The following is a 15107-nucleotide window of genomic DNA, read 5'->3' on the forward strand; positions in this document are numbered from 1 at the left end:
AGTATTGAGGAAGCTGAAACCACAGGTGTCCATTAAAGGCTTCAACCCCAGACATGTTCTAGCAGTGGCCCCAGGGATGTGGAAGAGACTTCTGTAATTAACTGAGTAGGAGGCTGAGTTAAGGATCCCAAATAGTGTGGAATAGTAGATTCCTAGAAATAAGATCCATGTCAAAGCATCTTAATCACAGTGTTAATATTGTGGAATTGCTTTGTGATATTTCTGTTGAGGTTTAAACAGTTTTAGTAGAAGTTTGATATCATCTTTCAAGAAATAAAATTATATTTCATATTTCTTCCCCTCCTCCCTCCAGAAAACTTGGATGAAACTATTGCTCTTCAGACCAAGAACAAGCTAGAAAAAAATGTTACTGACAATAAAAGCAAACTTTTCCCAGGTATGATTTATTTTACTATTTTTCTACCTTTTAGCACAATCACCCTTTGCATGAGTTCAATAAACATTGATCAACAATTATAGATTTCAAAAGTTTTAAAATCTGAAATCCAACCATAGGATTAAGTAGCTATAACCTTGGCTATTTCGTGGCTAGTCTCAGCATAGAAATCTGATCCCAACGAGCATTGAAAAGAAATGCAGGTCTTCGCTGAAGATTTTTAGGAGATGGCTGGTGGGGAAGGGAGGAGACTGTATCACAAAACTGAGTCATTCTTCCTGAAATTCTCCTTTAGGCATTTTTTTCTCTCCCAAGATCACCATTTCTCCAGAACACTATCCCTGGTCACCTGTCCACTCTCTGCTGCCCCTCCACTCGTTTTCCCCCTCCAAGTCTTCCTCTCTCCTCTGAGACAGTCTGCCCCTAGGCAGTGTGATTTACCCCCTCCTCTTGGTTTTTTCACTCATGCATCTCCACCCATTGCACCACAGAACCAAGCGGTGCAAAGGAGGCTGCTTTGAGGGGGGAAGGAAGGAACAAAAAGGGAAAAGATCACACGTTCATATGCCTAATTTTGTGTCCCTATCACAGAAGTTATGTACATACGTTTGATGGAATATTATATAGCTCTTTAAAATGATGTTTCCAAATAGTTTCTAACAACCTGGAAACATCTTTCTATAATGATGTTAAGGACAAAAGCAAGGAATAAAATTGTACTGCAACTATGAAAAAAAATGACACATCAAAAAATATATACAGACCACAGCACTAGTAGTGGATGTTTTCATAATGAGGTAACAACTGACTTCTTTCTTTCCTCTTTTTTCTATAGTAATAACCCTTTTATTGAAAAAACAAAGCTTATTAGGCTGCTTGATGTTTCCTATTTTATTTACAACAGGGATGCATTATAACTGTTTTCAAGTAGTTAGCTACTTTAAGGTGTATGACATTTTTAATCCAATAGAAGATTCCTAGAAGGAAATACAGTTTTTTTCCACCCTTGTCCCCTCATTTTTTTGAAGTATAATTGATATGGAAATCAGTTATTTTTAAGTGACAAGTGAACAAAGATGACCCCATCCTGACAGCAAGTGTCCAGTTCTCTTCTTTGCATTAGGGTGACCAGGGATAAGGGACTATGAAGAAAGAGACAGAAGAAAAGTCCTGCCATAGCCCCAAATTCTTAGGTGCTACTCCGAGTTATAGAGTGTTCTTCAACAATACAACATCATAAAGAGATTGAACAACTACAGAGTTATTTTACTTTGGAATGAAGATTTAAACTTACTTAGGGACCTGACATGTCCTACTTGATTGCCTACATTGATTATAGTAAGGAAAATAGTCTATGCTCTGACACAGTAGCAGAAGGGAAAGAACACTAAACCAAAACCTGGAAAGGTGGGGGCTTTGGCCCAGCTCTTTTGCTAACTCAGTGCACATGTCTCCCCATTCTGGGCCTTGGTTTCCTCTTCTGTGAAATGGGAGGAGGAAGTTGGACTAGATAATCACTAAGATTCCTTTCAGCTCAAAAAATGATCTGACCTTAAACTGTACCTTTTCAATAAAGTTTATTTCTACATTATGAATTAATTAATAGATAGGAAATAGGGTGATAACAACAGTGCACAATCTGATTACAGCACCGTCAGAGAAAAGTCATGAAGAAACAGATAGTACCAAGGAAGAAGCAGCTAAGATGGAAAAGGAATACGGAACCTTGAAAGATTCCACAAAAGACGATAACCCAAGAGGAAAGACAGATGAGCCAAAAGGTATGGAATTAACAGCTCTAGTTTAGCAATGAAATTGGGGGAGCAAAAATTTTCACAACACACATGCTGATCAAAAATGCAAGCCACACCAAATCTCATAAATCGGCACCATCTGTATAGAAAAGATTCAGCACATTGGTCTCTTTACTTGAATAGCAATCATTTTTAATGGTCTTGTGTCTCCTGGAATGGCAAATTGGTCTTGTCTTCTGATGGTCTCTACTGTCCAATGGACTTTTGTGCTTGGAAAGGAATATTTATGACCATTTGTGCATTGTTTAATGTCTAATTTATAATTTATTAAATAATTTTTCTTTAAACACAATTCACATTCCTCTAAATAATAATATACTACTTATTCAACAAAGTCATCAAAATTTATGGATTTAACAGAGCAAATTTCCTTAATCATTTACAGTGATTGAAATGAGACAAGCACTCTTAGGACCTGATTAAAAATCATAAATCCAATATATCAAATTTCCTTAAATAACCTGAATACCTTAAAAAGCACAAAAGCACACATTAAACTAACCCAATAATTATAAAACTTATGTTTTTATCCTTATTCTTACATATTCCTGTGATCCAATTTCTCTGTGCCTTAGTAAGTCTATGTGATATAAAATTTACTTTTTCCTAGGATTTTAGAGATTTTACTACAGCCTTAAAGAAAAAGACCCTTTGGGGGGCGGAGGTAGTGGTGGTGGGGAGAAAGAAAAAAGAAAAAGGTCCAGGAGGATGCAAGTTCTAAGTTGCTAACCCTTCAATTTTAGGTCAGGATGTGGGATCTGTTTGCACAGTCCAATGGTTCAAAACCCTTTCATTATGACGTGTGCTAGTTACATCATGGAAAATGTATCTACCCTTCAGATAGATATTCTTCTTCTGAAACTCAGTGTCTTTACCCGAAGTTGTGAACAGATGGCTTAAACCTACGTTATTTTTCTGTCATTATGATATATTGACCTCTATGGTATAATTGGAACATTACCTATGTCTTATCAGTGTCTCATTAGTAGGGTCATCTAGAGGATTTATTCCATAGAAACTGGGGGAGCGGGTCAGTGCTCTCTCTTGGGGGCAGGAGAGGTGTGACATTCAGCTCATCTGTCTTCTGAAGAGACACCACTGGGCTCTCTTTTCATTACTTATTACGTATAATTATTAGTGGCAATGAACTGATGGACTTCGTTTTTCCTTTCTGGATGATATGAGACCACAAAAGCTGCTCATGTTTATGGTATAACTCTTAATTTTGAAGAGACTGCTTGGCCTACTTACAGGTTCCTAGTCTCTCCTGCTCATACAGATAGAAACAAGTTCACATTCATACTTGATAATAGATCCTGCTTTACAGTGTCTGTATATTAAGTCGAAAAGAAGCAAACTAGTTATGTATTTAATATCTTCTAACTTTTTAACAGCAAAACAACTACCATTTCCCATTTATATCACAACTACCTTTGTTAAGACTTAATATCAACCTTTTCCATTTATGTAAGATGTTCACCTTGATGATGACGATTATGATTTTATGCTTAAATTGGTATAGTTTGGGCAGCAGGAGCCCTCCCCCCGACCCTGTTCCTCCTTTATCCTTTTAGCACTGTGCCCAATAGTTTGTTTTTTGTTTTGTTTTGTTTTGTTTTTAAAGATTTTACTTATTTAACAGAGAGAGAGAGTACAAGCAGGGGGAGGAGCTGAGGGAGAGGGAGAAGCAGACTCCCCGCTAAGCAGGGAGCCTGATGTGGGACTCAGTCCCAGGACTCTGGGATCATGACCTGAGCCGAAGGCAGTCACTTAACCTAATGAGCCACCCAGGTGCCCCACGCCCAGGAGTTTTTAAAGGATCTTTGCTCTCGGGCAACAACAGGGTATTCTTGACTCACTGAATTTTCTCATCCCAAGACTTAAAATCAATTCCTCTTCGAAGAGTTCTAGTTCCTTTTTGTAGAGAATATAGAGACCTGAACCTGGGTTAAATGGGTTCAAATGAGTAGTAATATGGGCCAAAAGTACTGCTTCTAGTTCAATTATTGGGACTTTTTTGAGACAGGAAAAATACTTTTTTCTTAATATATCAAGTTCATGTTGATTTCTCCTATCTTATGAAGCTTTATATTATTATATTTTTTCTCTAGCACAGATTTCATAGACCATCACAATTTTTTCCTACAACAACATAGCTGACATAGCAACACTAATCATATGTAGTAGCCTGTGTTGAGTAAGGTTACGATGTTGCATCTGGGCTCAGGAGGAAAAAACTTGGAAATGATTAATTAATAATGTTTGTGGGCATAAGAAGGGGGAATTGGTAATATACATGTCATGTTTGCTGACTCTGTAGACCAGTCAGTCACAATGCCTTGATACTTCTCTAGGTCTACTTTGGATGAGTGGTAAACTCCTGAGAATGTTTTTTTTTTTTTTAATTATACTAAAATACATATAACATAAAAATGATCACATTAACCATTTTTAAGTGTACAGTTCAGTGGCATTAATTCCATTCATATTATTGTGTTACCATTGCTACCATCTATTTCCAGAACTCCTTTCATCCTGCAAAACTGAAACCCTATACTCATTAAATAAAGCTCTCCATTCCCCCCCCTTTCCAGCCCCTGGCAACCACCATTCTACATTCTGTCTCTGTGAATCTGCCTATTCTAGATACCTCATATAAGTGAAATCATATAATATGTGACTGGCTTAGTTCATTTAATGTCCTCAAGGTTCATCCATCTTTTAGCGTGTGTCAGACTTTCCTTCCTTTTTCGGGCTGCATAATATTCCATTGCAGTTATATACCACATTCTGTTTATCTACCCATTTGTCTATGGATGCTTAGGTTGCCTCCACCCTTTGGCTATTGTAAATAATGCTGCTATCAATATGGGCATACAAATATCTCCTCAAGACCCTGCACTCAATTTGAGGAGGAATATCCCCAGAAGTGGAATCGCTAGATCATATGTTAATTCTACTTTTAATTTCTTCAGGAGCCACCATACTGTTTTCCATAGTAGCGGCACCTTTTTACATTCCTCCCCAGAATGTGCAAGGGTTCCAATTTCTCCACATCCTCATCAGTACTAACGGATGTGAGGTGGAAGAGAAGTGGTAAACTTTTAAAAGATAGCTAATCAGGAGAAGAGTGGTCCTGTGGCCTGAGATAGAAAGCCAGGAATTGGGCAGCACAGAGCACTGCTGTTTACCCCCACAGAAAACCAGCATGCCTAGGTCATCTCCTCTGGGGGCAACCTATGTGTCATGATTGTATTTCCTGGAAGACAGTAAGCCATCATCTAAGACCTTTGACTTGCAAAGGCAGCATGCTCAGTGCTTAAGACAGCACCTTCTATCACCACTATGCAAATATCCATGGGAATGGATGCTGACAGGTGTCTTTGCTTATTTTAGGAAAACATTGTGTAAAAAAGGAATATGAAAGAGTTGATTCTTGGTAGCCCACTATTCCTGTTTAGGATGTGTTTAGAGACAAATGATGAGGTTAGATTTCTTTTCTCATTAGGAATTCCATCAGATACTAATAGGGAGAGAGGAGAGTAAAACCCCATCCATTTAGTGTTGTTGTTTGCAATGGCTCTCCTGAAACATTAGTAAGAGGGTAGGGATTTGGGGCCAAAATTAGTTCCCTCTCCATTATTTGGAGATTTAATCTACTCATGCTACCCCTGACTTCTATTACTTTGAGATAAGGAAAACTAATTTTAGTACAATTTAGAAAACACCAACCTCAGCTTAAGCCAAGGGCCAACACTTCTTGAAAAATATGTAATCTGCAAAAGGCATATTATGCCATATACCCTTGTACTGACAATTGCTTTGCTTGCACTTTTTTCAGAGGCTGTTTTCTCTGTTATAAAGTCCACTGACACAACATGTATTGTCTCTGGACAGAGAAATAAAAGCATCCATGTGGGTAAAGCAGGGTTTGCTGGGTTTCCTGAGACATTTATTCAGCTATAAATAAACATTTATTCTGATGGCATGCCTGGCATCATGCAAAGGAAGCAGACCCAGTAATATAAGAACTAATGCTTACCTCTGAGGACTCAAGCAAGCTTCAAAATGATTTGAGAATGGTTCTTAACCCATATGTAGGCAAGTGTCACACAAGCTCCATACATGTGCACATATCTCCCTGATTGATGAGTCACAAGTGTGTAGAACAGAGAGAAAGTTGGAGGACATTACAGGGCAGAGCAAAGAATGAGGTAACGGTCCAGCTAACACTGCTTTAAAAGATAATTATAAGCAGAACACATTGTCAGGAATAGCTGTAAAGAGTCTGTTTCGGTCTGGTGATGTGGCGTGATGGCTCCATTGAGCCACAGCAACTATTTATTAACCATGCCAAGCATATGCCGGATCCTGTGAGGAATAGGAATAATAACGGGAATAGGAATAATAATAATACCCTAAATTTATATCACCCTTCAACTTACAGAGCATGTTTCCACAGCTCTCTTTTTAGGTTTAATGTAAAAAAAAAAATCCAATTTAATTACCAATGATGAAAAATGGCATATCCACCTTTGAATATAGTCAAGTTAGACTATTTAAACTCTTATATTCTACAGAATAATCTTTTAAAATACTAATTTCGAATTGGTACAGTCATTTGAATGATTCAGTAATTATTCCTAAATTTAGGGAGATGCCAATGAAATCAAATTTATTCTAATTTCAACTGCATTTATAAAGTTACCTAATTTTTCAAGTAAATTGCTCTCTGGAGACTAAAGAAAAGTACTTTAAAACTTTATTCCATGATCTCAGTGTGGCTCTATTTGCCAGTTCGATGTTTACTCATACACTTCTGCCCTATGAGTCACTGAAAATCTTTTTTTAAACCATCCAAGGGATAAGATAAGCATTATCATACCCATAAACTCATTCCAAAGCTATCCTTTGTCAAGTTTATGGCCAGATAATGGAAATAGGTGAAAAAAGTTATTTCTAAGATACCTTTCACAGAAATAGTCTATCATTCCCATATCTTCTTTACAGAAACCACAAAAGAGTAGGTAACCTGTTTAATAAGTTGGCTAACTCATGTGGATGCTGTTATTTTTAAAGCAACATAAGAGAAAATCTGTGCCTTTATTCAAGCGCTAAGGCATTCTGCTAAGAATGTCCAAAAATAGTAAGTCCAGTTTTCTCTCCATGAGTCAGCAAGTATGCCAGGAGCTAAGCGCAGGTATAGGAGACCTCCCATCAACACAGGTTTTTTGAGGAGAGCAAAGGTCTTTCCATATGCAGAAACCATAAATCTCCTTCTTAGAATTCATCCCTAAATTATAAATAAATAAACCAAGGCTCAGAAAATGAAGTGACTCACCCAAGATCTCCTAGCCAGAATGGCAGAGCCAGGCCTTGAACACTTGTCCCTTGACTCCCATCCAGTATTCCTCGGAGTGTTTCTTTTGGGCAGATAAAGTGTCAGCATTGTACAGAAATTCTCGAACTGAATGGCTCTGAGGCCCATGTTGGCATCAGTGATACCATCATCACTGACTTTGTTTTATGCCGTTCAAAACTGTAATCATGTCATCTTCACAGAGTTTTAAGGGTGTCAAACTTAATTTTTATAAACACTCTTAAGATCTAATATCTTTAGTATGTCCGTATTCAATAGGTTAATTCTATTGATTTCTACAGGTTTGTTGTTGTTGTTTCTATGGGGCTGGGTGGGGGACAGATCAGGTTAGCATATGTCACAGTGAGGACAAATTCACGTACAAAAAGGCGTATTTCTTTTGCAGTGCTGAAAACCAGAACAGTCAGAAAAGCAGGGCTGCGTCTTGATTCTGGCCCTCTTCCCATCTGCTTCAGCATATGGTTTAAAGATTGTGCCATATTACCTCAGCCATGAGCTATTTTTTTCCAAAGAAAACTGAAATAAATTTGAAAAAAAATAGTCCAGCTTTCCAAAGTGGACTCTCATGGGCTTTTACTGCACATGGTGTAAATAAAAGATTTGCTTTACAGCTCCCCAGAAGAGAAAATGTAAATAGGAACCAGCTGCTCCTCTTCAAGAGCAGAGGGACACCTGATTTTATTCACCTTGTCACCAGTGCTCCAGTAAATGTGTGGAGGTCTCAATGCTGGTGGCAGTCGTTCCCAAACTTAGCCCCACATGGGAATCACCTCAGGACCATTTTTTTTTTTTTAAATGATGCTTGGCCCCTACCCCCGGATAGTCTCATTTAATTGGTATTAGGAGTAACCTTGGCATCAGGATTTTTTAATTTGAAATAGAGGACTGGCATCATCTTGTTAATTCCAGTATGCAGCCAGGTTTGAGAACCACTGCTTTGTTGGCTAGTTTGGTAACAACAACAACAGGCACTAAATTGTTCTAGTCTAAAAAGAGTAGAGGCTCCGGATTCATTCGGGCTCTGAATGACCAGGCTCTCACCCTTCCTCAGCTGTGTCCCCTTGGGCATGTCACTTAACCTCTCTGAGCATTAGTTCCCTCATGAGTAAAACGGGAATGATAATGCTGATTTCATAGAGCTCTGTGAAGATTAAATGACATATGGATATAGGATGTCTAGCACATTTGTAGGTATTTTAAACTGTTTCTGCTATAACTATCATTTCAATTCAGAATTCATTAAACTTCAAGTCTTTCAAATTGAAAATTCATTTTTTGTTAAAAAAAGAAATCTATACCATTTATACTTTAAAAAAATTATATTCTTCTGATTACAATTTGGCATCTAAGAAGACTTTATCCATTCACTTATCTGACAAATATTTATTGATAGACTACTATGTGTCAGGGTTTATCAGCAAAAAAAACTATTCCTAAGGGAGGAAGACAAAAAATAAACTTACATAAATTATATGATTTGGTAGAAAGTGATAAGTGTTATGCATAAAAAGAAAGCAGAAGAGAGGGATGAGGGTTATGGGGGTGGTCTATTTTAAATTAGAGAAACTATCGGGACACCTGGGTGGCATAGTCAGTTGAGCGTCTGATTCTTGGTTTGGGCTCAGGTCAGGATCTCGGGATTATGGGATCGAGCCCCGCGCTGGGCTCCACACTCATCGCAGAGTCTGCTTGGGAAGTCACTCTCTCTCCCATCTCCCTCTGCCCCTTCCCCCGCCCTCACTTACTCTCTCTCTCTCTCAAATAAATAAATCTTTAAAAATAATGAATAAACTAGAGAAACTGTCCTAATCAGATGTTGTTATGATCCACAAGATAGTAATTTAGTTTTTTAATGGATTGCAGTGTAGATTCCTTTAAGCTGCAGTAAACTCATTCTCTGTTATGGGTTGGCAATATCAATATAGTGAATATACTTTTTAATATTTAACATTTTTATAGGAAATTTGTTCCTAAGCAAAAAGCATCTAACAAAATGATGCCAAGTCCTCTATTTCAAGTTGCCGTAGGTTGGGTTCCTTCTGAAGCAGACCCTGAGAGAAGGATTTGAGGTCAAGTTTAATGGGGGTGATGACCCCAGGAAATACCACTGGGTGGGGGATAGGTACATGAGATAGGGAGAGGAAAGAAGCCCGTATAAGGTGGGTTCGCAAGATCGCTTCAGTTGCGGGTAACTGGGGCTCAGTCCCACTGAGGATCTCTGGGAGGCTATGTGGAATGTTCCTGAAACAAAAGGAAACTGGGGATTTACCTACCAGTTCTGTCCATCGTTAGGTGAGGGCCCCCTCTATTAGCATATCTGGAATAAGGGAGGCATGATGATGAGGAAGCAACAGTTTCTGCTACACTATGGCAAAAAGCCCTTATTTACTCTTTACTCTCCTAATTCAGATTTTTTTTCAAAAATAAGTACATGCTTTTCTTAAAGATTTTATTTATTTATTTTATTTTTAGAGGAAGACAGAGAGCACGTGAGAGGGAGAGAGTGGGAGGGGGAAGGAATCTCAAGCAGACAAGCAGACTCCCTGCCAAGCGCAGAGCCCAACACGAGGCTCCGTCTCACGACCCTGACATCATGACCTGAGCTAAAACCAAGAGTCGGATGCTTAACCGACTGAGCCCCCCAGGCACCCCTCCTAATTCAGAATTTTTAACATAGTATTTACACAGAGACTAAGTTCAGGTTTCCTTTTTCTTGAATAAGCTTTCCACATCATGGTATATTATAAATGAGATTGTGGGATGAATGGTTAACATGATTTAAAGAGCAAGACCATTTTCAAACATTCTTAAAAGTTTCCGAAGTCCTAATTACTTAATGGACTGATGACAAATTCTTTATTTGTTAAAGCCTTATCAGGCCCACTAATTTGATTTAAACTCTTTAAAAACAAAGAGGCTGCATTCTTCAGAAATAGTCCACACTAAGATTTCTTTCTTTGTTCAAAATGCCTTTTGAGTTTATCTGAAATAGAGAACACCAATTTTATGTCACCAAATCCAACTGACCTTCTCAACAAACAGGCAACAATGAATATCACTATGTTCATTGTACTGTAATATGTTATAAAGTCAACCAGGAGAACTTGATCTTTCATATGCCCCAACATTTTTAAAAACAGCACTGAAACAAAGACTTTTTCTACACAGGTGATCGTAGCGAATTGCGGCTGAAAATTGTGGATCTCTTCTCTTGTCCACTCACCCCTTTTGCAGGGAGCTTCTCTGTGCTTCTTTGCAGTCCAGATAACATGGAGCCCCAGTGGTGAGGCAAGAGTTTGGGCTTAAAGATCAGGAAGAAAGATGCTCAGGAGGTCACTTAGGTAAATGCAGTAGTGGAAACTGGAGCATCAGCAGATCCTAGGGCAGTGTTATCGTTCATGGACTGTAGTCAGAAGCACCGGGGTTCAAGCCTGGCTCCACAACTTACTAGCTACATGATCTTCAGCATGTTACTTTGTCTCTCTATGCCTCGGTTTCTTCATCTGTAAAATGGGGATGAAATGGGAGCACCTGAAGAGGTTGTTGTGAATAGTAAAAGAGATAGTGCATTTTGGAGCAAAAAGCGCAGCCCTTGGCATATCCTAAGCGCACAGTACAGATAACTCAACCAATAAGTCTGGGCAGTACACTAGAGGTAACAGGGCTCAACAGGGGCTCAGAATGAGTGGTCACCATTGAGCTTTGGCAACCATTACTTCTTGCAGAGCCCCTGGACTTGGAAGCCTTCTTTTCTCAGGCCATCCAGAATCCTCCAGACCACCTGGTCCATTGGAGCAGACACTCTGAGCACTAGGGGCTTCATCTGATTTCAGGTGTGGTTGATTTCTTCGAGACAGTGCAAGGCTACATCAGTGTCCATGTCTGAAGAAAGATCTTCTCTTTCAGGTAGTATAGGCAGCAGAAACTTGGTAAGACCAGAGTCTAAATTCTACTTCAGTTATTTTCTATGGGGTCTCTGCCAAGTCACTTAGCCTCTCTGAGCCTTAGTTTTCTCATCTCTAAGTGGGTGTTAATACCCACTTGCAGACTATAATATATATAAAGGGTTTCACGGAGCAGGTGCTTCAGTGATGCCTAGTTTCCTTTCACCACACCTGAGGCCCATGGGAGAATGTTTATATCTGGAGGAACTTTACTAGAATGAGTCCTGAGGTTCACATCCAAACCTTGAAATGAGGCCCGGGTCACCTCTTCATCTGAGTTTTTACACACTCCCTACCAGATTGGGCAGAAGACTTATATAGCAGCCTAACAAAGCCACACATTTGGACATACTTAACATCATTTATTTGGTGATGGAGTCTTTTCAGTATCTGCCATTCCGATTTAGTTCTTGACCTGAAAATACTCCTCAGTTTGGAAGAACCATTCCTAAACAGAAAGGATGCAGTCTAAGAAGTGAAGGCACCCAGCTATCCAGTAAAGTGAATCAAAACTCTTCTCTGCCAGGACAACAGACTGCAGTTGTGTGTGTGTGTGTGTGTGTGTGTGTGTGTGTGTGTGTGTGTGTGTAATGACTCCTTGACACTAGCCTGGTCCTGTCTCTTGGAATCTTATCCCTACCCATTCTCCTCAACACCCCCACGCACACCATGCACACAAATATGCACACTATTTCATTAGAGACACCACCTCACAAGTGCTCGGCGAGTCCAGTGTTTATGGTTCTAAACAAGAGTGTGGTCTTTAAAAAGAAATGCGGTGATATTTTATGAGTGTTTGATATGGGTTCTCTTCCCTTTTCCAGGAAAAACAGAAGCCTATTTGGAAGCCATCAGAAAAAATATTGAATGGTTGAAGAAACACAACAAAAAAGGAAATAAAGAAGGTAAGGATTTAGTATGGTTGTAAATTGCCAGTTTCACCCATTTGTCAGGGTTCTTGTTAAATGATGTTTCTCACAATCAAACTTGTGTAAAAAGGCTCCAGGACGAAGGAATGCCGATGCAGAAATAGAATCTCCATTTCTCTTATTTTTCAAAGCAGCCTCTCAAGCAAAGGCCTTTCCTTTGACATTTTATTATGAAAAATGTCAAACAAAAGTAGAGAGAATCGTACAATGAATCCCCATGTATCCATCGACCACCTCCAATAATTATCAACATTTTGCCCTTTCCTTGGAGAATTTTTAAAAAATTTTTAAATTTTTACTTATTTTTTTGAGAGGGTGGGGTGGCAAGGGAGGGGCAGAAAGAGAGGGAGAGAGAGAGAATCCTAAGCAGACTCCACACCCAGCGTGGAGCCCAACACGGAGCTTGATTTCATGACTCTGAGATCATGACCTGAGCTGAAATCAAGAGTCAAACACTTAACTGACTGAGCCACCCAGGCGCCTCTCCTTGGAGTATTTTAAACAAAGGCATTTTTGACCACATATTAGATGTACCCTGCAGTCACAAAAGCTGTCACTCACTTAAAACATAGAACAAGACTATTCTGTTCTGAGTACCATAGATGTGAAAACGGAAGCTGCAGCCTCCCCCTGCCCTCCCTGGCCCCCCCAAGGAGCTCCTAGCATCACTCAAGCTACAGTTGGCCCTGCTTAGTGCTATCACAGACAGGTGAAGTGGTCCAAAGGTGGGGAGCCCATCTGTTTACAGGGAGGGGTAGCACTGGGAGAAAGGTCTGCAAGAAAGCCTTTGCTGGAAAGCTAAGTGACGAGAGATGGGGGCAGGGGAACACTGGGTGCCAAGACATAAAGGGACAAAAGAGAGTCATGCGTCCTGGGAACTGGAGCCACTCGGTTTCCCAGGAACACTGGGTGTCTGAGGGGAGGTGGGTAGCCGTCAGATCAGGAAGGAGCTTGTGCACCCTGCAAAGGAGGTAAGATTTAGCCAGAAGAGCCTAAATTAGGGCTTAATTAGGTTAGGAACTGAGAAATCGATCTGGCAGCAGTGTGGTTACAGATGGGAGAAATAAGACCCCAGAGGATTGGACAGAGATAGGAGGCAAGGATCTGGAGCAGAAATGCTGGGGCTCAAACCAAGGCAAGGCAGAGGAAGTAAAGAAAGAGGAAGCTTGAGAGCAACGTGGAGACAGAGGAGTCCACTATGACTCCCAGGTGTCTGGCTGAGCAGTTGCCAAGTGATGCTTTTAAAATGTGATGAGTGGTGTTTTCAAACTTGAACGTGCATTCAGATCACCTGTGGAGCTCCTCAGGACCGCTAAATCAGACACTCCAGAGGAATGACACAGGCATCAGTATTTTAACCCACCTCTCCCATGATTCCACTGTGTAGCCAAGTTTGAGAATCACTGAGAGCACAATGGGAGAAAGAGGTATTTTTAGCCCCTCTTTAACCTGTGATCTTGTTAAATTGAGTGAGATGGAAACAATTATCAGCTTTTCACACACATTTTTTTATTTGGTTCAAAATGATGTGAATTTCCAGGCTGTCATTTCCATTCAAATTCACATGAACCATATTTCATCAAATCTCTCATTGATTGAAAAAGGCATCATTGTTTCATACACCACTAAGGAAGAAAAATTATAACGTGCCATCAGTGACTGTGAAGACTTTAAAATAAAAAAAAATGATCTTAGAATCAATGTAATACAGTAGGCACCAGAATGCATTCTGAAACCAATGTCAATTTTATGGTCCAACAATTTGGAGTACTTACGTTCTTTCTTTTCCTGATTAATATGAATCAGACTCCTGGTCATAACCAACCACATCCTGCAATTTAATTTTCCACTTCCAGAAAAGGGAGGTCCATGTGATGTGATACTGAGGAGGAGGAAAAAACTTTACGCACCCTTAAAAATAAAGTGTTCTTTTTGAAAAGTGAATCACAGCCCTTTTCCCCTTTGAGCGTAACAACCTTAAAACCTTCTTAAGGTTAGGAAGGTGGCTCCTGACTTGTGTGATCTAACAGGCAGCCAATGGCCATTCTTCTGCACCATGCTCATTTTCCCAGGGCACACTGTGACAGCTATGTCTTAATGATACAGTTTTTCCATTTCAAAAAAAAGCAAAATATTTTCCTGTGTGTCCGTTCAAATCACCTGGACCTCTTCACATCTGCCTTTGGGCTGCCTTTTGTCCCACTAAAGACGTTGACCCTGCAACTAGCTTGGGAGAGCCAGTATTAATCTGAACCAGCGATCAAGAGGCGCCTCTTTGTGCCCTCCGAGTCAGTCAGGAATCTGCTGGTGAGGTGCGCGCAAAATGTATGTTCAGCACGATTCTGTTTCGTCCTGACGGTAAGGGAAAGTGAAAGGGAACAATAATAACAAAAACCCCAAGCGCTTACTGAATATTGGTTCTACACCTCTTAGTTGCTTCATGTTCCCTACTTCAAGGCCGTAGATGGCCAAAGCAGAGACTACAGACAGACCAGCGTTCAGAACGTGACTCTGCCGTTACCCAAGCGAGTGACTTACCTCTGTCCTGTTTCTTCGTGTCTGAGATGGGGTTACTAATGCTTACCTCATGGAGTTCCGCAAGGAGCACGTCAGATGACAGTTGTCTCTTTAATCTTCATGGCC

General features: G+C 39.9%; 1 protein-coding gene across 2 annotated transcripts in view; it reads left to right on the forward strand.

Annotated features, from left to right (window-relative positions):
- SCG3 (secretogranin III) overlaps positions 1-15107 on the forward strand; it is a 33670-nt gene that overhangs the window by 16627 nt on the left and 1936 nt on the right. For both annotated transcript variants that reach the window (XM_073877011.1, XM_025884050.2), the window contains exons 10-12: positions 314-397; positions 2047-2178; positions 12360-12440. In XM_073877011.1, coding sequence (XP_073733112.1) covers positions 314-397; positions 2047-2178; positions 12360-12440 — 297 coding nt within the window. The remainder of the gene's footprint in view (positions 1-313; positions 398-2046; positions 2179-12359; positions 12441-15107) is intronic.

This window comes from Callorhinus ursinus, unplaced genomic scaffold, assembly GCF_003265705.2.
Source record: "Callorhinus ursinus isolate GAN/ISIS: 27379988/994484 unplaced genomic scaffold, GSC_fseal_2.0 scaffold25, whole genome shotgun sequence".
NCBI lineage: Eukaryota > Metazoa > Chordata > Mammalia > Carnivora > Otariidae > Callorhinus > Callorhinus ursinus.